The sequence below is a fragment of the Notolepis coatsorum genome (genome assembly GCF_963971535.1).
Source record: "Notolepis coatsorum genome assembly, chromosome: 19".
Lineage (NCBI taxonomy): Eukaryota > Metazoa > Chordata > Actinopteri > Aulopiformes > Paralepididae > Notolepis > Notolepis coatsorum.
In genome coordinates, this window is record NC_140183.1 from 46,918,838 (window position 1) to 46,943,534 (window position 24,697).

At 41.7% G+C, this 24,697-nt stretch overlaps 1 protein-coding gene across 1 annotated transcript in view; it reads left to right on the plus strand.

Annotated features, from left to right (window-relative positions):
• Nucleotides 1-209: 209 nt before the first annotated feature.
• The window catches only part of psmc4 (proteasome 26S subunit, ATPase 4), a 56,080-nt gene continuing 31,592 nt past the window's right edge, over nucleotides 210-24,697 (plus strand). The window contains exons 1-4 of the mRNA XM_084335729.1: nucleotides 210-317; nucleotides 1,018-1,116; nucleotides 11,071-11,257; nucleotides 16,898-17,044. Coding sequence (XP_084191855.1) covers nucleotides 285-317; nucleotides 1,018-1,116; nucleotides 11,071-11,257; nucleotides 16,898-17,044 — 466 coding nt within the window. The 5' untranslated portion in view covers nucleotides 210-284. The remainder of the gene's footprint in view (nucleotides 318-1,017; nucleotides 1,117-11,070; nucleotides 11,258-16,897; nucleotides 17,045-24,697) is intronic.

The window sequence follows — 24,697 nt, forward strand, 5'->3', positions numbered from 1 at the left end:
GTCCCTGTTCCTGTTGTGATATTTTGGAGTAGAAGAAGAAGGGCGGAGAAACCGTTATGTTGATGATATCTCAAGTCTCCCGTGTTATTATTTGATTATAGATAAAATTATAGGCGGACTATTCCTCGGATACAGGAGTATTGATTACTTTTTTTTTTTTGTTGTTGTTGTGACAAACGTTCAATATACTGTAAAGATACGTCATTACTGTGATTACCCATCCACCAATGTCCCTACGTAACACGTCATAACGTCAGTGACAGTTCGTACGTAGAAAAATCAACATGGAGGACATCGTAGCTGTAGAAAAGAACCCGGTATGAATTACTAAGATTGTGTCGAACTTTACAATTGAAATAATTGTGTTTTCTAAGATGTCATTATTTAAGATATAGAGTCATAAGAGTGGTCTTGTGTAGTGGTCTTCTGGTATTTGTTCGCTATTATTAGCTTACGCCTCTCAAATCCAAACGTGCCAATTCATTCTCACTTCAAATGCTATGTCATGCAAGCTAATGGACGCTAGCTGCTGGTATTAGCTTGTTGCTAACAAGGGTCAAGGAAAATATTTGTTCCAAAGCTACATTAACATTCAAAGGTTGAATGATTTGACCAATGGTTATTTATCTCCTGCTTGTTTACGTGTTAAATGTTTGCAGTGTGCGTAATGTTGGCCAGTTTAGAAACGGCTAATCTCTTGTTTTTGGTTAACGTTTGTTTAGATAACGCCAGCTAACAAGCTACGAGTCAGCAGACATTCGTTTTTATTTGTAGTTTTGTTTGTATATATATTCGTTATTTTGGTAATTTGTCAACCTCAATCACGGGAATTTTACTCTTTAACGCTCTTACTGTACTTGATTTTGCTCAAGACTGGTGAATGAACTAACCTCGTTCCCAGTTTGATCTCCTCCGTGAGATAAATGAATGAACTAATAAATCGAACGTTGATTGGTCGTTAAATCAGTCATATGACATAGCTACGTGTTTGTTGAAGTAATGTAATCTTGTATGCAGGACGACGCGCCAGCCATGCTGATTTCCAGGCCTCAGACAGGTCTGTCCTTCCTGGCACCAGAACCAGAAGATCAAGAAGACCTTTACAGCAGATACAAGGTTTGATGCCAGTAATTGATTGATTGATTGAAAACTTTATTAACAGATTGCAGAATGGGTACAATACAGTACAGCTCAATACTTTACACAATTGTTAAGATGCAGACCAGAGAGAGACTTTCATCTTGTTTACATCAGGGTCCCCCATTTTCAATTAATCATATAACATATATGACATACACGACATACAGATAGACAGTACTACTACATCTATACATTTGACATACCAGATTTATAAATACAGTACCGTTTGTGATACAAAAAAAAGTATACATTTGACGTAGAAACTGTACATTGGAGGTGGTTTGGTGGGTGGGGCGGGGGTTGGGTAGACTGGGTGGGGGAAACTGTACAACTGTACAAGCAAAACTGTACATTGGAATATCAACAACCTTACTTGGTCCCAAGAAGAGGGTCTCATGTATTATTGGGTTAGGACATTTACTGTACATTTACAGGGGCCAGTTTCGAATTGCAGTCTCCCGTAGGTGCTCTTTGAGAGTGGTTTTGAAAGGGGGTAGTGATTCACATTCCTTTACAGCTTTGGGTAGGGCGTTCCACATTGATGTGGCATAATTGCGAAACGTGTTTAGTCCCTTGTTTGAGACGAATCTGGGTTTAACATGATTTAACATGGTGTTGTGGTCGTGGTATTCACTGACCTTTGGGAAGTATTTTGACATGTACATGGGTACCTTAGTCGTGTAGTGTATCTTGTAGACCAGGCCCAATGCAAGTTGCTGTACTCTGTCGTCTACTCTAAGCCATCCTAGGTAGTCAAAGTGGGCAGGGGTGAGGTGGGTTCTAGGAGTCAAGTTAAAAATAAACTCTAACCCTAACTAACCTTACTGTCATGCACTTGTCCTAATAAACTAACATACACTGTAACACGCAACACTTTGATGAACATTGTTACTCAGCTGATAGAGTTGTACCCTTCCTGATGACTTGTCGTACAGAACTTGTAAGTCGCTTTGGATAAAAGCGTCAGCTAAATGTAAATGTAGGTAGTATTCTGACCAGTTTGTTTTGTGATGTTTGTAATCTTGTTTGTAGTGCCTTTGAGGTGCTTTGGTACCATGAGGTGCAAGCATAGTCGTAGTACCCTTGAATGAGTGCTCCTGCCAGAGTCTTCAGGGTATTCTTGTTTACCAGAGAAGAGATCCGGTACAAGAATCTAGTTTGTTTTGACTTTTTTTGATTATATTGGATGCCATTTTGTCACAGGAAAGATTTGCCTCTAGGATGGAACCTAGGTATGTAATTTCATCTTTCCTTGTGACAATATTGTCACCCACTGTAACTGAGAAGCCGCCGGTCTTGCTGAGTTTGTTATTTGATCCGAAGAGAATGGACTCTGTTTTACCCAGGTGATAGTTTGTTATCAGCGAGCCAGGTGCAGATTCTGCCTAGTTCAGAGCTGAGGGTTTTTTCAACCTGTAACTTGTTCTTGTCAGAGACCAGCAGGGCTGAGTCGTCCGCGAACAAGAACAAGTTGCAGTCCCAAGCTGACGACATCTATTTGCATAAATTAGGAACAGTAGTGGTCTTAGTATGCCTCCTTGTGGAACACAACAGCTCACTTTTTAAGGGTGGGGGGGTAGGGTACCGTTACCTCCACCATCTGTTCTCTCCCCTCAAGGTAGGATTGCATCCAGCTCACTGATAGACTATCAAAACCAATTGCTTTTAGCTTGTCAATCAGAATGGAGTGATTGACAGTGTTGAAGGCCTTTTGTAGGTCCAGCATGACCATGCCGCAGTATTTGCCTGCATCCACCTCTTGTTTGATGTGGTCGTTCAAATAGAGAAGGCATGTGTCAGTGGAGTGATGTTCTGAAGCCAGATTGGAATTCGTAGATTCGATTTTTTCCCGCTAGGTACTTTTCGACCTGTTCGTATACTATTTTTTCCATGACTTTCGAGATGGAGGTAAGAATACAAACAGGGCGGTAGTTGCCTGGGTCTAATTTGCTCCCCTTTTTGTGCAGGGGGGGTTACTCTCGCAATTTTGAAGTCTTTGGGTACGTAATCCCTGTTTTATGGAGAGGTTTATTATTAGAGTTGTACCGATACCAGTATCGGAAATGCCGCCGATACTGCCTAAAATGCTGGTATCGGTATCGGCGAGTACCCTCTAATGTTGCGCTCCGATACCATATGACGTAATTTATCAACAACACTGCGGACGTTGGGCTCTGTAGATATACCCTACTCGCTGAGTGAGCATTATAAAACAAACGTGTGCTTAATCGACCGTGAATTAAAGTGTCAATTGCCATTTGTCATTTTAACAGCAGAGCAGATACTTTCTTAAAATGCCATTGTCCCGACAGAGCGCTGTTGACAGGGAGCTCTGATGAGTTCGCTTGGTGGCTGGTGTTATTAGCATTGAACAGCTAACCGAAAGCTAGCTTTGACGTTACCTTGGCTAAAGTTGGGGCTATTCATAATCCAGCAATAATGGCTGCAGACCTGCAAGCAAAGTACAGCAAGTTGGCAAAGGAGTATTCCAAGTTAAATCACAATGTCACCAGTAACGTTACAGTCTTCTATGGTCTTCCCATATACCGGTAGCTCATGCTAGCTAGCCTAGCTCACGGTAACGTCGTCATTGCACAATTGCACGTCGCGTACACAATTAATGACATGTTGCGGACAGCCATATCGGCGACAATGTTTAGCTTTTAGTGCCAAATGATAAGAGTCTGAGGCGGAGTCTCAAAAGAGAATGTTGAATATTTATTGTGCAAAAATCACAACAGTTCCTCTGCTACTTCAACGGAGCCTTGTAGACTGAGTAGGGTATATCTGCAGAGCCACTGGGTAGCGAGTGCAAAGCGAGTGGATCATTGGAGTAGGGTATATCTGCAGTGCTGCAGCCCCATACTCATTGATTAATGATACTAATACAAATCTATACAATCACCTGTTGAATAAATACCATTACTTTCTAGTTATTACTAAAAAACAGTATATATAAAACAGTATCTGTAAAAAAAAATATATATATATATATAATTTATATAATTTTTTTTATTTATTTTTTTATGTATGCACTGGTATCGGATAAGTATCGGTATCGGCCGATACCCAAAGCTTAGGTATCGGAATCGGATCGGAAAGGAAAAAATGGTATCGGAACATCTCTATTTATTATGTGTGTGATGATGACTGGGGTGATGGCGGCTGCTGAGTCTCTGAGGAATTTGGAGGGGATGTTGTCATGGCCTGTGGCCTTGTTAGGTTGGAGGGCGCTCAGTTTTTTGAGTACCTCATCTGTTGTTACCATTTCCAGTTTGAAGTCGTCTTTGCGGACCCCTAGGTTTTTGTAGTATGCTACTATGTGTTTTACCCCATAATGCCCTGAGTGGGAGGGTAGTTTATTAACCAGTGTTGTGGCAGGGCTCTACGCTAACCTTTTTCCCAAGGAGCACATGTGCTCCTAAATGAAAAAATTTAGGAGCACACAAAGAAATTTAGGAGCACCCAAAAATATTTAGGAGCACAGTGAAAATATTTCAAGTAACAGTTTTTATTTTTTATTTTTTAAATAAATGTATATTTGTACTGTGCGTGCATGTGTGTAAATTAGCTCTTGCTACAACCCTGCATGTTTACATTTTGTATTTTGTACTTGATGTACATGTGCTGTCCCTATCAAATCAAACTACTGCTACAAAAGGTTCAGTCACTTAACTTTAGCTTTTGCCCCTTTTATGCATACAATGCCTATGTTTTGGCTGTGTTGCTCTTCTAGAAAAATAATCCTTTCAGGGTTGCCTATTGAAATACTGTACACCTCCAGTACAGAAACATTGTTTATGAGTTTGCGTGTCAGGTAGACCATTGATTGACAGTCGAGTCTGCCAATTACATCACACCGACCGCTTGCACTCCAGCCGTCCGGCGCTGCAGCTGGACCCTAGCCCATCTCTGCTGTTGATAACGCTAGCCAAGTTATTATACACACAGATACACAGTGGGCCAGTGACTTTGGTGTAGGGGTGTAACAATGCATCGATCCTAAGGGGGAAATTCAACTGCATCGATTTGAAAATGTTAGAATAGATTATCGCAATTTTAATGTGTACACGTTATGTTATTGTCATGTCCGTTACAGCCAACACACCGACATACGCTACTGCATCAACGTTATGATTAACAAAGCCAGGCATTCGTTTTGTTGCATTAACGTTATATTACTATTGCTATCGATAAATCTAGGTGTTCTAAAATCTATTGCTATTGGTAAGAGAGATACTATATAATAAGTTAGTGTCTCGGAAAACGAGAGCCCTGATCGCAATGGCGGAGTTTCAGGAAGTAAACAAGCAAAATGAGAGCTTCCGATTGGTCATTTGCTTTATTTCCCATGAAACCAGTCACTTCACTCTACTGTGATTTGACCGTTGGCTTGAGTGCAATGTGGGACTTGTAGTTTTTTAACGATTCTCAGCGGAGAAATAAAAAGTACTACTGAGGGCTGTAATCTGCAGTCACACACCGTGCGCCTAATTGACTTTTGAGGTTCGCACACAAATATTGTTAGGGGCATATGCAAGCAATATGGTCACACTGTAGAGCCCTGTGTGGCTATGTTTGTAAAGAATATGTTTAGGTATTTGGCCACATCGTTTGTCTGTGATGAGAATGTTTTCTGTCTTTATGTTTATGTTTGTAAATCTGGTTTTTAGTTTTTTGCTGCAGCCTAGTTGGTTGTTGAGTAATTTCCAAAGTTCGCAGGGTTTATTTGTGTTTTCCTCAGTTTTGTCATTGATGAAATCTTTTTTTGCGGTTCTGATCATGGTGTTTACGTCATTTCTTAGTCTGTGTCTTTGAGTTTTTAGTTCAACCATGTGGGCTTGGAGTTCACTGTTTGAGCTTTTGGTAAGCTTTGTCTGACTTTTATGAAGTTCAGAGCATTTTTTGTCTCTGGTTTTCATAGCGGTCAGTATTTCAGTGTGCATCCATAGCTCAGCGTGATTTTTAACCCTGGTGGTTCTTAGGGGTGCCATATTGTTAAGCATTGTTGTGAATTTGGTTTTGAATCCATGCCATGTTTCTTCAACCAGTGTACCACTGAGCTCATCTGACCAGTCCATGCTCTCCAGTTCTTGGTTAAAGGCCTCTAGAGTAGGTTTTGAGGTCCCTAGATGTGACTGTTTTGTGACAGCCAGCCTTTTGTTAATTCATCCACATCCTGTGCTTATCATTAATTGCGCTGTTTTCATCATTTGAAAGCCAATGGCTTATGCTTCAGTTTAAGTGCAGGGCTGTAAGTTAACTTTTTTTGCACATAGCACTGGTGCTACAGAGGTTGATTTTTGTAGCACAGGCCAAAATCTAGTATAAAACGTGTTATATTTGTAACCGTCACAAATGTGCCTATTGTATTTGTGTTATTTAGTTGCAGTGCCATGTTTGGCTGTCATTTTCATGCTGACAAGTTGACGTCACACAGCCAGACACGTTACGTGTAAGGAATTATGGGATTTGGTCTTGGGTGTATGGACTCTACTAGGGGTGGGAATCACCAGTTTCATCACGATACGATATTGATTCTTTGGACAATGATACGATATTTGCCGATATCTGCCACGATACGATACAATGCAGGTGCCTGCAATCGATATGAGATGATATCATAAGCCCATTTAACACAATCGGTAACATTTAGATCAACTCAAAAGGTAACAAATATAATTTGGAAAATTGTTTTTTAGCTCTTCCAGACATTTAAATGAAAAACGATTTATTGTTTTTAATACAAATAGACCTGTTCACTATAAGTATAAAGTGCCACGTTTTGATATATTGAGCTTTAAACTTTAAGTAAAAAAAAATTGGAACACGCAACCTAAAATCCCTTCCTCTCCCAAACCGTTCCTGCAATTGTTTTATGTTGCATGATGATAATGCATACATTTATTATTATGTATTGTATCTGTCCACCCTCAGTACATTTACTATCAATATAATATACTCGTCTGACTTCATGATCATATCTTTTCAAATGCGCACACACACAGAAGGGAGAATGCCCACGTCAAACAGCCTGCAAACTACCTGGCGTTCTATCGCCATGCTCTAAGACAAACTCTAACCTTAACCAACTTCGAAAGAGTGCCTAAGCTTAACCAGTGTAGAAACAGGCGTCGGCCAATCAGAGAGCGTCTTGCCAGAAATGCGGCTAGGTTTAGAAATAAAGCTGCTGTTCTCTGTCACTCTGAACAGGGTTTTAGCTTGTTGTTAGCTTATGCTAACGGGACGTTAATTCCGGTCTTAAACACGACGTGGTCATAAAGGAATGGCGAGGATTGCAAAGCATGTTATATGCATTTGACCCGTTGCGGAATAAAACGGCAGGGATTTGTTTTGGGTCGCGAAATAAGCACACTAGCCCTGCTCTGTTGCAATGTCTGCGTTCCAGACGCTACTGAGACGAGTACTGTTGTGTGCTGTGGAGCGGATATGAGTCACGAGTACGACACACAGGATTTTCAAAATAAGAGTATCGAAACGAACTGAGCGTTGCTAGCTGTCGGAGCCATAGTTATTATAGCTGGAGCTGCGCTTAGGCGGAAATGAGACCCGCAACAGGATTTTCAAAATAAGAGTATCGATATGAACCGAATGCCTATCGCACCGGCACCAGTGCTACTGAAGTAAATCCATTCATCGCACAGACCGCTGTTGCTGTAGCATGTGCGATATATATCTTGCACTTAGGGGTGGACGGTATGGTCTAAAATTTATATCACGGTATAATTTGAAGCATAGACGGTAACGGTATATATCACGGTATCAGTGTTTCCGTTAGAATAATTTCTTTTGCCTGATAGGCAGGCTATATAAAGAATGACATCCTCAAGGCATGTAGATTTATAATATTTTAACTTAAAACTAGGTTACTTTTGCGTATAAAGTCATTATATTCCAAATAAAATAAGTCCCGAGTCGAGACTCCGTGCTGCTCCCATTGCAAACAGCAGGGCTGGATGCTGGATTTTGCTAGAAGCATATGTAGCTGCAGAGCCGCAGAGCCAGTGGCTCTTTCAGGTCAATTCAGCCGTTGGGTGGGGGGGCGCTGTTGAGCGGCCTGTGACCAGACCTGAAAGAGTCCCTGGCTCTGCGGCTCTGCAGCTGCATGCTATTTCGCAAATCCACTGCTGCAGCCTTCCTCCCGCTGCAGCCGTCGTTATCATAACACTACACACGTATCATAATGTTTACAGCAAACTGTAGTTGATCACCAGGTATGTTTTATTAACGTAGAATAATTCATATAAGAAAAACGATAGGTAAGATCTCTTACCTTTCTCCACTGGTTAAAAATGCCAGGAACTGAAATTGAAACTTGCTGTGCGCCGCGGTGATATGTGTTTATTATGAAATGACAATTGCGTGTTGCCCACTGCGCGAAGCCTCCTAAATAACTTTTTCCAGTTTGCACATATCTATTATCTATGACTAATTCTATCTATTTTTAGGGGCAAATGCGATTGATATAGTCGCGCTGTGGTTACATGACGACGACGTCATTGCTATTTTAGAGCTGCTCTACCGGTTACACGGTATAGTCAAAATCCATACCGTAGAGCAAATTCATACCGTTTATCGTTTATACCGTCCACCCCTACTTGCACTGTACAGCCCTGAAGTGGACTGGCCTCGGTGATCAATCCATTAGAGCAGGCTACTTTCAGAGAAATTTCAAAGGTACTCACAGTTGCACAAGGGTTTCGGACAGAGATACGTGATGGTTTGAAAGCTTGGCGTTACTAATAAACATTTTAAATAATTTTTATAAACGTGTAAACATCACAGAGTTGCATCAGAATGGCTTCTTCTCTTATTCTGCATTTGTGACATGCCTGGTGCACCCAGCATGCAACGCTGCCTCTTAGGGCTGTACCGAATGTCATTTAACATTTGAAGCTTCGATTGAAGTATTCGAACGAAGCTTTGAATGTCTATAAAAAAATAAAAAAATAAAAAAAAATATATATATTTTTTTATAAACTAAATCCTCAATTTGAATAAAGTGATTAATCTGATTAAATTTGTATTTTTCTTTTATTAAATCAACTTTCTTTAATGAATATAACTCATCAGTTTCGTCAACATAAATAATCCAATAAGGGCACGGTTGGTATGAAAGTGATGGTGATGTCTTATAGTATAATATTAGTGTGTAGCCTAATATTTAACTGCAACTGTGAAGAAAACCCCCATTGGTTTAAACAGATTGAATAGACACAAAAAAAAATTATTAAAAATAAAAAATTCGAATGTTGATTTAGAATTTGAATGTCAACATTATGATCGAAGCTTCGAAGCATTCGGTACAGCCCTACTGCCTCTGGGATGTTTACACGTTTATAAAAATTATTTTAAATGTTTATTAGCAACACCAAGCTTTCAAACCATCACGTATCTCTGTCCGAAACCCTCGTGCAACTGTGAGTACCTTTGAAATGTCTCTGTGATACTTGTATAATGAACGGTTCGGGCAGAACCAGTCCTTCATGGTAACTCTAGGTTGGTTTGCTACGGACTAGGAAGTGACTGTGGATTCACTCTGCGCATCACAGTCACAAAAGGGGCTAATCCAGGGCTGTACAGTGCAACATATATATCGCACGTGCTACAGCAACAGCGGTCTGTGCGATGAATGGATTTACTTCAGTAGCACTGGTGCGATAGGGATTCGGTTCATATAGATACTCTTATTTTGAAAATCCTGTAGCGGGTCTCATTTCTGCCCACGCGCAGCTCCAGCTATAATAACTAGGCTCCGACAGCTAGCAACGTTCAGGTGCATATGATACTCTTATTTTGAAAAAACTCCGTGACAACTCGACGAGTCATATCCGCCCTATCCGTGCTTCTGCAAGCAGAGCAGCGCGTTGGTCGGTTGGTGCGCACTGCTGCGTTAACACAGCAGTGCGCCTACACGTCCCGAAATAAGTCTGTGGTGTTTTTTTTCTTCTCGCAACGGGTCAAATGCATCTACATGCTTTGCACCGTCGCCATTCCTTTATGCGCACATCGCCCGAAATTAACGTTTATGTACCATTACAATCACTACAACGTTAACAAGCTAATCCTGATCAGAGGCAGAGGCGCAGAGCCAGCAGACAGTGTGGACTGGGGAAAGGGAAATGGGGGGGCACTCTCTCCCCTTCCTTGTGTGTGTGCGTGCGTTTGGAAAGACGATGAAGTCACTAGTCAGGAGTATATTATAGTAAACTGAGGATTACTGAGGATGGACAGATAATGTTGATATTCAAATATAAAAAAGTTTCGAGAGGAGTGGAAGTTTGAAGACAGACTAGACTACAATATGATGCGGGGGTGGTGAGTTGAAACAGTGTGTGTGAATGAATGAAAAACTTTATTTAACAGATTGCAGAATGGGTACAGTACGGCTCAATACACACAATTGTTAATGGGATGCAGACCAGAGAAAGACGTTTGTCTTGTTTACATCAGGGTCCCCCATTGTGTGTGTGTGTGTGTGTGTGTCCCAACCGACCTCACTTCTATGTTTCAATAAATTATTTGCATTTAAAACTATTAACGCTGACTCATTCCTTCAGTCCACTCAAAATTATGCTAATATTCCTTATGTTGTTTATGATATTAATTGAAAATAGCATATGAGAGTATTATAGTAATAATAACACATGGCGATATACTAAATGACAGCCAAACATGGCACTGCAACTAAATAACACAAATACAATAGGCACATTTGTGACTGTTACAAATATAACACGTTTTATACTTGTGCTACAAGATTTTGGCCTGTGCTACAAAACTATCAACCTCTGTAGCACCAGTGCTATGTGCAAAAAAAGTTAACGTACAGCCCTGGGCTAATCTGTTTGTTGCAGCCACCTTTACCTCTGCCTCATACACATTTCTCCTTGTGTTTTGTGGCTGTAGAAGCTGCAGCAGGAGCTGGAGTTCCTGGAGGTGCAGGAGGAGTACATCAAAGATGAACAGAAGAACCTGAAGAAGGAGTTCCTCCACGCCCAGGAGGAGGTCAAGAGGATACAGAGCATCCCGCTGGTCATTGGCCAGTTCCTGGAGGCCGTGGATCAGAACACGGCCATCGTTGGTTCCACCACAGGTATGATTCAAATCAACATCAAATCTGCTAAAGATGATTATTTCCTACTTTTTTTTTTTTTTTTTTATATATATTTTTGCACAAATCTTACAAATATTCAAGAGACATCTTTCAACAGCATACTATGCAAAGTTGTTTTTTTCTTTTTCGTATTGACATATAAAACATACAAAAGACTTATACAGACATACCAAAAACAGACATGGAAATTAAAAAAGTACTTACAAAAAAAAACAAAAAAAATTACTATATGTGCATATATAACCAAGATGCATATACGTTAATGCATATACATACATAATACAATATAAAGTATAGGTACCATCAGGTCGGATCCCATTTTTCACCTTCATCATTGATAATACTGAAACCCCACCTTAATCATTCGTCCCCAAACCGTTCAGTCAGGTGTAGAAAACTGTCCCATACCTCAGCAAAGATATCCTCTCTCCCTGCGACTCTATATGTTACCCTTTCATATGATGCTGTCCGAAACATTAGTTCCATCCATTCTTTAAAAGTAATATCAATGGGTGATTTCCAATGTCGTAAGGCAATTCTACACCCTGATATCATGGCCATTCTATACCACATTCCCTGGTATTTAGGCAGTTTAATCTCTTTCGGTACTATACCCAAAACACATGCCATTGGGGAGTTATTCACCTTTACATTCAAAACTTTACTTAGGAATATCACAATTTGATCCCACATTTTCCGGACTTTCTCACATTCGTATAACATAGTAAAGTGCCTGTCTCCTTCTCACATCTCCAGCAGATGTCACTGTCCCTTAACTTTAGTCTGGCCAGTTTACTAGGCGTCCAATAGCTTCTGTTTAAAACTTTGTAAAAGATAAGTTGTGATTGTGCCTCCCATGAGAATTTACCCCATTTGGATACCAGCTTCTACCATATTTCCTCAGTAATATCCTCACGTACATCGTTCTCCCAGCTCAACCTCAGACCCGCCAACTTGGGTGCATTGTGTTCCCTTATAACATCATAGAATCTTGACGCACCGCCTTTCCTACGCCATCCTTTATAAAATATTTCTTGAATTGCAGTAATCGGGCCACATTTTGGCCCTTCCATTGTTGACGATATACAATGTCTAATCTGTAGGAATTTATAGACGTTTTTATTATCTATACCAAAGTCCTCTCTAATATCCTCAAAAGGTAATGCCCCATCTTCCCCGGCTATATCACCTAGTACATGTATCCCCCTTTTAATCCAGTCATCCCATATGACTGATTTCTTACCAATCTTTAGTTTTTTATTATACCATATAGAGGCTCTTGTAGTCAGATATGGGCTATCACCAGTCAGCCTGTGCGACTGATTCCAAGTTTCCCTGGCAAACGCCATTAGAGGGTTCTTAAAAGGTATAGGTCTGTCTGATTGTGTCAGGAAGGATTCCAGAGATGAGGGATATACCATTTCCTCCTCTATCTTGACCCAAGCAGGTGCCTCCTCAGTCGAGTGATTCAATTTGGAGAGCTGGGAGAGCGAAAACGCATAGTGATACCAGTCTAGCTTAGGCAGGGATAAGCCGCCATTTTCCTTTGCTGCATACATTTTGGCCCGACCAAATAGTGGCCTTTTGCCCCCCCACAAATATACATTAATGACTTTGTCATACTGTTTGAGTAACTGAGTCGGGAGAGTCAGCGGCAGCATATATAGGATATAATTTAATTTGGGAGCCAATATAATTTTTACTAAGTTTATCTTCCCAAGGAGGGACATATAGCGGCACGGTGGTGTAGTGGTTAACACTGTCGCCTCACAGCAAGAAGGTCCAGGGTTCGATTCCCGCTTGGGGACCAGGTTTCCATGATGCCAGTTACCCAGGTGGGGTATCTCCCAGGCCTTTCTGTGTGGAGTTTGCATGTTCTCCCCGTGCTCGCAAGGGTTTCCCCCCGATAAGATAAACCCAATGGAAAAACATGCACAACAACAAGATCGCTAACGCTGTGGCGTCCTTGACGAAGACGGACAGGAGCACTTGGATTGGTTCCCTGGCGCGGCTCACGTTGACGCCTGTCTGCTCCCGGCTGCCCTTGGGGGGGAAGGACGACGGGATGGGTTAATCGCAGATACGAATTGCATGCATGCATCGCATGTGTGCCAATTGATGACCTCGGAGCAGGTCCTAAATTATCCTAAATTATTATTATATTCGATTATTTCCTACTTATATTATTTCTTGAATCAAGAGTATATCACCATCTCAGGGAACAAAATAACTAAGACCCCATCGCCAAATGCGTGTAGATTTACCGTCTGGCATCTGAAAATAATAGTCTGCCCGCCAGCTGGCGTGTAATTCATATCGATACTCTTATTTTGAAAATCCTGTGCGGGTCTCATTGCCGCCCCAAGCGCAGCTCCAGTCATAATATCTGGGCTCCGGCAGCTAGAAACTTTCCGTTCATATGATACTCTTATTTTGAAAAACCCTGTAGCAACTTCGCGAGTCATATCCGCCCCAGTCCGTGCTTCTGCTCCATTAAAGCCGAGCAGAGCAGCGATACACAGCATGCAGCCATAGAGCAGACTATTTGATTCCTTAAGGGCTCGAAGTTGCCTGGGTTTTGGTCATATGCTCCCGAAATGCTAACGCTGCTCCGCATAAACACAGAGAGAGAGAGAGAGAGAGAAAGAGACCGAGAACAGCAGGCTGACTAGAAGAGGGTGGGGGCTAGCGGGGGAGGAGCCGTCTGTGTGTGTGGTGTGTGCGCGCTGACAGAGAGGAAAGACAGAGGAATAACGACCAGTTGACTGACTCATTCCTTCAGTCTACTCAAAATTATGCTAATATTCCTTATGTTGTTTATGATATTAATTGAAAATAGCATATGAGAGTATTATATAGTAATAATAACACATGGCGATATACTAAAAAGCTATTTATAATTTTTGGCTAGTAAAAAATCTGCCCGGCTGGTAGTTTTTTTTAAATCTACCAGCCAAATGGCTGGTAAGTCAAAAAGTTAAGTTTGTTCCCTGTTCTCCCCAGGGTTTTGTTATTAGAATGTGCTAAGACGCTGTTGACAGTTTCACACGGTGGTGGAGCACCACCACCACCAGTGGTGCCTTGGCGATTTCATACCTGGTTGCACTGTGTTTTAATGACGTCGCGTGCACGCATGCTCCCGGGCACATCCGTGCATGTGCGTGCGCATGCTCCTGTGTGCTCCTGCTCACAGACCTGGTTGAACGGCGTGCAACTCCGTCCCATGACCAACGCACCACTGACCACCACCACTGTGAACTCTGTTTGGAGTAGGGATAGGTGTTATTACCTCTTATGACCTCTATTAGGCCTGGTGAAGGTGAAGCCTGTTATCGTTTCATCCCGTTCCCACCTCAGGGGACTATGCTATTTTCACTCTGGGTGAAAGATCTATTGGTGTAGATTTAGGAATAAAAAGTTCTCCATTTAGAATAGGGCTGGGCGTTATGGCCAAAAATTTTATCACGATAACTATATGATAATGTTATCATATCACTCGATATCGATAATTATCGATATTGTTATAAGTATTAAAAAAACAACAGATGTATGTTTATTTTGCAGCAATTCTTTGTCGTTGCCGCCATCTTTAGTCTTACAGCCCCTCACACTCCAGTTCTCAGGCTGCAGCTGGTTTGAAAGCGAAAGTAAACAGGCTTCTCTGCTGGCTGTGGCTCCAGGGGAGTTGAATAGTTCTGGCTCTGCTAGTTTCTTTTCTATCTTCTGGTGCTTTTTTGGTGGACAAACCACTGCACATGTGCACGTGACTCGGGACTGGAGACTAGCTCTGCTAGCATACATAGCCTACTGTGTACAGACGGTTTCAAACTGTATTTTAAATTAGAAAGCAAACAAAATAAATGGACAAGAGAAAAATAAATCTCAATTTGATCAGTATTGTCATTTAGACAAGCAAAGCCATTACTTTAAGTTGCAGGCAAGAAAGACAAGTCTGTCCACTGTCCCTGTTGCAGGTAAAAAAAAAGAAAAAAAATTATCGTTATCGTTTTATCGATCAGGGCATCCCTAGTAACATGTCATCTGTTCTCTAGTCTTTAGTCTCGGCTTCACGTGCAGTTAAAATCCTCTCTACAAGTGAAACAAGTTGTTAAGGGGGCAGTAGGCAATTAATTTACTCAGTGGATGCCTGAACACAGAATGACACCAGTATCACTGACTACCACGGCAAGCCTATAGAAAATTATTCTATTTAATAATAATAATAATTATAAATATTTTTTTCCTGTTGTACCGAACCGTGACCCCAATACCGAGGTACACTGAACCGTGGCTTCTGTGTACCGTTACACCCCTACTGTACAGTGCCTGCAACCCTCTGACAATCTGACAATGATATTTTGTTGAAAATTCTCTTTGTGGTAGCTGTTGTTACCCTAACCCTATATTTAAAAATTTTGTAAATTGAAAAGACAGTTTTCAGGGCACAAGACCAATGGTTTGTTGATATTTACAAATCAAGACTTGATGACCTTAAAATCAAAAGTAAAATTTAATCGTGCATTTGGAGAATCGTGACACCCCAAATTAGTGATTTTCCGATACAATGGAAGCCTATGGCAGAGGTGAATCGGCTGAAAATAATTTAGTCGAAAATATTTTAGTAACGGTAAACGATTATGAAAAAAGAATGGGTGCTTTTTTTGTATGTAGGCAAAGACTTGGAACCCACATGTCAAAAAGACTATGGTCCTTTAATTTGGTTAAACAATCCTTTTACAGTTTATGTAGGCCGTTATTAAAAAACCTGGCTATTGTGCACACTCAAGTGTATTGAAGCTATTTCCTTGGACATTGAGTTTTTAGACACAAGTTCCATAGACCAACGTCTTGCGTCTCAAAACAATTTCACAATATCTATGCAGCATCTGCAACTTATGTTAGTCCTCCTTGGAAACAACCGGTATGACGGGTCAGAGTAGGGTTGAAGCGGTTGCTGGGCACCGATAGTGTCCTGTTATATCGTTGACTTCTGCAATCCATGGCATACTTTTGATTTTGAATTGCGAGTCTGAAAGAATAGCCTACCTCTATGTATCCACATCCTCATGACCCCCCCCCCCCCCCCCAAATTAATTAAGATTATTTTAGTTGATATTTATTTGAACTGTGTTGCCATCAGTGTCGTCGTGTGTTTCAAGTAGTGTTGTTAATTCTCTGGTATAATTATCTGAAAGGTGCACTATTCACAGAAGGTGCACCGGTCATAGAAGTTAAAACATTCATGAGCTATATATCCTCCGTGGAAAATTGGGTCCCTGGAACACTGAAGCTAGAAAGCCATCAGAAAAGTTGTCGTTTCACTCTTGTTGTTCTTATTATTGTTGTTTTATAATTTTTATTGCAATTTTCTTTGCAAATATATTCTAGGCTTCTTTGTTTCACAGTACCTATAATTTATAATGTCACAAGATAGAATAATTGTAAGAATTACACAAATATTAAATGTTTTATAAACAAATTGCAGGCTCTGCAAAGTGTAAACAAATCATCCACCTCTGAAATTGCTCAGTACACCATTTTAATGCCTATTATGTATGAAATGGGTATTTAATCTATCGTGCATTAATTTCCCCCCTTTGTCCTCTTTCCTTTTCTCAGGGTCCAACTACTATGTGCGCATCCTGAGCACCATAGACAGAGAGCTGCTGAAGCCCAATGCCTCTGTAGCCTTGCACAAGCACAGCAACGCCCTGGTTGACGTGCTCCCTCCAGAGGCCGACAGTAGCATCATGATGCTCACATCAGGTAGCACTCGCACAAATTCTGTAGATTTACTTGACATTATTCATTAATTGGTTACTTTCCTACTATTCCCTCATATGCCTGTGGTTTTATTGCTGGCTACACTGTCTCTTTTAGTGCCTTATGTGTTTAGTTTTATGTAAACCACTGAATCTGTCTTTAAAAAATGGATTCTGACATCAACACGGATTGACATGGACTTGCATCCAAAGCTCTTGTTCTTTTATGAGTTGTTAATACTATGAGTAGATGAACGGAAAGATATTCTAACACTGAACGGCCATGTGAAATGATAGCGGCGCTATGATGCTGTGTGCGTGTAATTTGTAGGGCTGACCTTCGAAGCTTTTTTGGCAATCGAAGCTTCGGGGCTGAGCTTCGATTTTAATTCGAAGCTTCGAGATTTTTTTTTAATTAAAACATTTATTATATTATTTTTTATTATAATAATTTTTTTATCTTATGTTGTGGGACCTGTACAGCACGTCCATCCCGTCGCATTATCAATGACCTATTTCCAGTCAACATTGTCGAGGCAGATTGTTTTTTTTATCGTTTCATTTCCATTTCATAGCATTTAGAAAACCCCTCGTTTTCACGGAGAAAAAAGAGGTTTCCATGATAATCGCCTTTTACTGGAATATTATAGAACGTTGTCATTGTTCGGCCTATTTATGAATCGTTTTCAAATAAACGCTAGATTATCGATAGTATATGTGTACGCATGCACGCTCGTGGCGCGCGCTGAAAATCGATTCTCCTATTTCCTGACGGCGCGCATAGTCAAACAGCGATATCACATAATCACATAAAAGCTTATATATCCGTGAAAACGGGTCTGATTATCCTTAGACTTGTAACATAAATTCCTTACCTGAGATCAGATGGTATCCAAATGGATTATTCCAATTCCTGATCGCCATTCGAAAAAAATCGATATTTTTATTGATTCACCGTGTATACAGTAAAACACATATTCCCCGCGGCTCCGAGAGTCCAGCATGAAGCTGGTAGATGCCGGCTGCGTGAGTGAGAAGTAAAATGTGGAGTGCAGGGTTTTTTTTCTCAATCATTTGCATTGAGTTCAATCCAAAAGGGTGAATTACCACCTGGGAGATGATAGGGGGCGCTTTTTTCACATCTGAGCGCCTGAGGTAGCTGAATTTCCAACGGTAGACATGGTTGATGAAATATGATTTCAGATCGCTAAAAAAAAAATACAAGAATTCTCGTGAGTGGGCATTCAACCCGCGGGGGGGTAAACCCGAGAAATCTCGGGCGTGGCATGCAAAGTGTTAAGAGCGGTTTTGAATGTGGGTAGGGTCGTAGGGATTCACATTCCTTTACAGCTTTGGGTAGGGCGTTCCACATTGATGTGGCATAATTGCTAAACGTGTTTAGTCCCTTGTTTGAGCTGAATCTGAGTTTAACATGATTTGTTGAGCTCCCTCTGGTGTTGTGGTCGTGGTATTCACTGACCTTTGGGAAGTATTTTGACATGTACATGGGTACAGGGTACAAAATAGTTACACGCCCAGCGCCACAGGCGTGTAGATTTCATGTTTGGCCGTCATAAATTAAGGCCTGGGCGCCATCTGGCGGCCAACAAAATCCACTGCATGAGTCGGCATTAATATGATGCAGGGAGTAGCCTCCAGCTGAGCGAGAGAAATGTCGTGGGAGCGGGTGGAAGTTGCCCAATCTGGAACAATCTCCGGGGCTGCAGCTGGACCCTATTGGATGCGGGCGTGGTGAGTTGAAACGAAAGTGAAACTGTGTGTGTGTGTGTGAGATGCGCTCTGCTCACGAGATCAAGTTTGTAACATGAGACGCACATGAGATCTGTCTTCATCCGTTCTTTAGCCTACAAAAAAAAACCTGCAATCGCGTTTTTGATTGTGCTCTGATATTTAATTTTGCATTTGATTTGACCAAATATGTGGAGGCATATTCCCGGAGTAGCTCCCCCGGGTCCCCCCTCAAAATTAAGAAAAACAGGCGACAACATTAACGTTGACGAGTCCGTTGCTACCACCAGCTTGGCTTAAATTTGAGGGGGGGGGTAATGTTTTGTATACCATGTCGTGCCAAAGCAACGGATAAAAGAAAACGAATTTTATTTGTCATCGGGACGTCAGTGATGAAACTGGAAGCCATCAAAAGCCACGAGACGTCACGCTGTCACAGGGACTGCTCTGTTAGATGCAAAGCACAGTCTACTCCGCTCCTGGCTGCTCCGACTGTACGACTGTTGACCAAGCTGTCAGAGTCGACTCTGGCTAAAATGCGGATACTATTCCGTAACGCCCACGCTATAGCGAAAAAATCAAGACCATACAGGGACTTCGCCTGGATGTGCGAGTAAGTTTATTGTGTTTTTTTTATAACGTTAGTCCAGCATGTTCATATAGGTGTGTCGGCTTTCACTTTCAGCTAATTATTTATTGTTGTAAAGCCTACCCAGTGGAATGCATGATCACCAAGACAAAAACATTTCTCAATTAAATTATGTTGTTTATGATATTAATTGAAAATAGCATACAAGAGTATTATATAGTAATAATAACACATGGCGATATACTAAAAAGCTATTTATAATTTTTGGCTGGTAAAAAATCTGGATGGCTAGTAGTTTTTAAAATCTACCAGCCAAATGGCTGGTAAGTCAAAAAGTTAAGTTTGTTCCCTGCATGGGTACCTTAGTCGTATAGTGTATCTTGTAGACCAGGCCCATTGCAAGTTGCTGTACTCTGTCGTCTACTCTAAGCCATCCTAGGTAGCCAAAGTGGGCAGGGGTGATGAGGTGGGTTCTAGGAGTGAGGTCAAGTAGTACTCTGACCAGTTTGTTTTGTGATGTTTGTAATTTTGTTTTTAGCGCCTTTGAGGTGCTTTGGTACCATGAGGTGCAAGCATAGTCATTAGGGATGTCCCGATAAATTTCTTTTGCTCCCGATCATGTGATTTTGAGTATCTACCGATACCGATCTTTCACATTAGTAACTGATTAAAAATAATAATAATTTATTAAAAAATGATTTATTTTTCTCCCATCCCAATTTCACCTCGCCAATTCTTCCTTCAATTCTCCCCTCCCCTGTCTCGAACGTTGCTAGACTATGCCTCCCACTGATTCTGCTGTACAGGCGCACCAACCGACCTGTAGGAGTAGCTGGTCACAACGTCCAATCCCCACCCACTGGCTTTCCCACCCCTAACACTGCCAATTGTGTTAGTATGAATGACCAGCCAAGCCAGTAGCAACGCTGAGAGCTGGGCTCGAACCCAGCATCTCCTGCATTAGTGGCGAGCGCCTTGCCATTAGTAACCGATTTGACGCATTTGTCAGAAACTGGCAAAGCGAGACTGTTGCCTCAATAGTCCCTCGAGGGGCTTGAGGTGGCTCGAGCGCCGGTGGCTCACATTACATTCACCCTGAATGTTGACGTTATCCAGGTGAAAAGTTAACTTCATTCAAGCGAGGCATTGCAACCGGAGTAATCTAAAAACTCCGCCTCCAACCTGCTGCTTCATGAGAGCAATGGCGCCATCGTCTGTAAAAATCAGTTGACTGCAAGTTCTGCAACTAGTGGATGTCCCTCATCCTTGACATAAATCATTTGATGTATAATTAAATCAAAGGAAATGCGTTTGTTTTGGCTAAATTCTTCTGCTCTGTGTGACAATAAATAAATGAATGATGATATGCAATTTAAAACCAAAACTAAGGCTTCAGTATGAGTTTAAAACGTGAACATGGTCATGTTTGTTGAATAAAAAGCAATTTTTTTTTTTTTTATCCCGATCTTCTGAAAATCACGATCGGATCGTGACATCCCTAATAGTCGTAGTACCCTTGAATGAGTGCTCCTGCCAGAGTCTTCAGGGTATTCTTGTTTACCAGAGAGGAGATCCGGTACAAGAATCGAGTTCGTTGGTTGACTTTTTTTATTACCTTGGATGCCATTTTGTCACAGGAAAGATTTGCCTCTAGGATGGAACCTAGGTATGTAATTTCATCTTTCCTTGTGACAATATTGTCACCCACTGTAACTGAGAAGCCGTCGGTCTTGCCGAGTTTGTTATTTGATCCGAAGAGAATGTACTCTGTTTTACCCATGTGTAATGATAGTTTGTTATCAGCGAGCCAGGTGCAGAGTTCTGAGCTGAGGGTTTTTTCAACCTGTAACTTGTTCTTGTCAGAGACCAGCAGGGCTGAGTCGTCCGCGAACAGGAACAAGTTGCAGTCACAAGCTGACGACATTTGCATAAATTAGGAACAGTAGCGGTCCTAGTATGCTTCCTTGTGGAACACCACAGCTCACTGTGAGGGGGGGGGGGCGATAGGGTACCGTTTACTTCCACCATCTGTTCTCTCCCCTCAAGGTAGGATTGCATCCAGCTCACTGATAAGCTCAAAACCAATTGCTTTTAGCTTGTCAATCAGAATGGAGTGATTGACCGTGTCGAAGGCCTTTTGTAGGTCCAGCATGACCATGCCGCAGTATTTGCCCACGTCCACCTCTTGTTTGATGTGGTCGTTCAAATAGAGAAGGCATGTGTCAGTTAGTGTTGTCACGATACTGGAATTTCGATACGATACCTTGAAAAGTATTGATACTTCGATATTATTTCGATATAAAAAAAAAATATATATATATATATAATTTTTTTCTTTTCTTTTTTAAACAAATTTAGCTTCAAATTTAGCTTCTCTCTGGTATTGATTGATTGAAAAGTTTATTAACAGATTTCAGAATGGGTACAGTACAGCTCAATACATACAATTGTTAAGGGGATGCAGACCAGAGAAAGACTTTCGTCTTGTTTACATCAGGGTCCCCCATTTTCAATTCATCATAGTATACTATAAGATACAATAAGAGAAGATAAATATAACTATTTTAAAACCCTTTGTTTATCTTTAGATCACACATTTAAAAATAACTGTTCATCTCACTTCAGAGAGAGAGAGAGAGAGAGAGAGAGAGAGAGAGAATATGCTCGGAGCATTTTAGTAACGTTACATTTTCAACAAGATTGCTGCTATTTAAACACTTGATGGAAACGGGGTAACGTTAACCTTATGTCGACTGTAGTATTGTATGACCTCGACATAACGTGTTAACGTTACTCCGTTACCATGCAGTAATTATACAAGTAGCCAGCTAAGCTAACGGAGCTAGCAGTAGCTAACGTTAGCTGGTAGCTGTAACGTTACAACGATTCAGCTGTTGATATTATGCGCCATCAGTAGACAACGTATCATGTATTAAACTAGAGTTAATGCTTCAGTCACAGTGACACAGCAGCTGTCACAAACCTCTTTCATTTCTTTATGGAGATCGGCGCTGGCACTGCTCTAACACCGCTTGCAAATAGCATTGGGGCATTTGTAGCTTGTCCTTCGTTGTTTACTTGAAACCCGAAGTACCTCCAAACAGCACTTCTGCTGTTTTCTTTATCCACAAGCACAAGTTGCGGAGGCTCTGCATTTACCATCTTCAGCTAAAATGTTTGTTTACTAACTGAAGAAGACGGCTCTCTGTGAGTGGGAGGGCTGGACTCGGAGGAGCCGGGGGGCAAGCGTGCTCTGAACAGCGAGTCAACAACTTGCGGTAGAACACTCGCCAGCTGGTACCGATACTGCAGAAAGTATCGGTACTTCGGGAAATGAGTATCGAAGCCGTTTTAAATATTCAGTATCGATATGTATCGATACTTCGATATTTTTGACAACACTAGTGTCAGTGGAGTGGGATGTTCTGAAGCCAGATTGGAATTCGTAGATTCGATTTTTCTCCGCTAGGTACTTTTCGACCTGTTCGTAGACTATTTTTTCCATGACTTTCGAGATGGAGGTAAGAATAGAAACAGGGCGGTAGTTGCCTGGGTCTAATTTGCTGCCCTTTTTGTGCAGAGGGGTTACTCGCAATTTTGAAGTCCTTGGGGACGTGTTTATGGAGATGTTTATTATGTCCCCTCCATACTCATAGCCAAGCTCAGGGACCTGGGCTTGGGCTATGACCTCTGCCAGTGGGTCTTGGACTTCCTGACTGGCAGACCCCAGGTGGTGAGAGCAGGCAACTGCACCTCCTCATCCATCACCCTCAACATAGGGGCCCCCCAGGGCTGTGTTCTGAGTCCCCTCCTCTACTCCCTGTACACACACGACTGTGTGGCTCAGCGGAGTAGCAATACAATCGTCAAATTTGCTGACGACACAGTGGTGGTGGGCCTGATCTCTGCCAACGACGAGAGGGCCTACCTGGAAGAGGTCAAGGTCCTGGCGGGATGGTGCCAGGAAAACAGCCTCTCCCTGAACGTCAGCAAAACAAAGGAGATGATTGTGGACTTCAGGAGGTCGGGGGTCAAGGACTACAGCCCCCTCAGCATCGACGGGGCACCGGTTGAGAGAGTCAACAGCTTCAAGTACCTCGGAGCCTACATATCCGAGGACTTGACATGGACCACACACATTGACAGTGTTGTGAAGAAGGCACGACAACGCCTCTACTTCCTCAGGCGCCTAAGGAAGTTCCAAGTCAGCCAGAAGATCCTTAAGAACTTCTACTCATGTACAATAGAGAGCATCTTGACCGGCAACATCACCTCCTGGTTTGGGAATAGCACTGCACAAGACCGAAGCAGACTACAAAGAGTGACACGTTCAGCCGAACGCACAATTGGAGGGGGGCTCCCCACCCTCCAGAACATTTACTACAAGCGTTGCAAGGGCAAGGCTAAGAGAATCATTAAAGACTCCAGTCACCCGAACAACTGCCTCTTTGAACTGCTGCGGTCAGGCAAGCGATACCGGAGTCTCAAGGCGAGCACAGAAAGACTCAGAAGAAGCTTCTATCCCTAGGCCATCAGGCTGCTAAACGAACAATGAATGAACACTACACAACAACAACCACCAAACGCACATAGCACACACATCCACACGCACACACCCACTTTAAACAAACACACTGTAGCACCCACTCCACACACTTTATAGCACACACCCACTTTAAACAAACACACTGTAGCACCCACTCCCCACACTTTATATTTATATTTATGGATGAAGGATTGCACTACAACTCGTACACCTTACTGTAAATTGTACCTAAAATTGTACCTCATCCCATTTCTGCTTTGCACTAGATAGTACTGTACATTAGTACACTGCATAGTATTGTGTATTGTATATTATATGGTAACTCAGAACATTGTACATATGTCTATACCGAACACTGTGACCTCATTTTCTTCTTCTAAATTCATGCTATATTATGTTATTATGTTATTTGATACTATCTTGTCTAGCACAGTCTCTGGAGCGTAACAGTAAGAAGCATTTTGTATGAAAGTATTATGTACTTCTGTATGACAACTATTAAAGAACTTGAACTTGAACTTGGGGTGATGGCGGCTGCTGAGTCTCTGAGGAATTTGGAGGGGATGTTGTCATGGCCAGTGGCCTTGTTAGGTTGGAGGGCGCTCAGTTTTTTGAGTACCTCATCTGTTGTTACCATTTCCAGTTTGAAGTCGTCTTTGCGGACCCTTAGGTTTTTGTAGTATGCTACTATGTGTTCTACCCCATACTGCCCTGAGTGGGTATGGGTATATATTCAGATTCTAAGTGTTATTGACCATATTTATAACGTATAA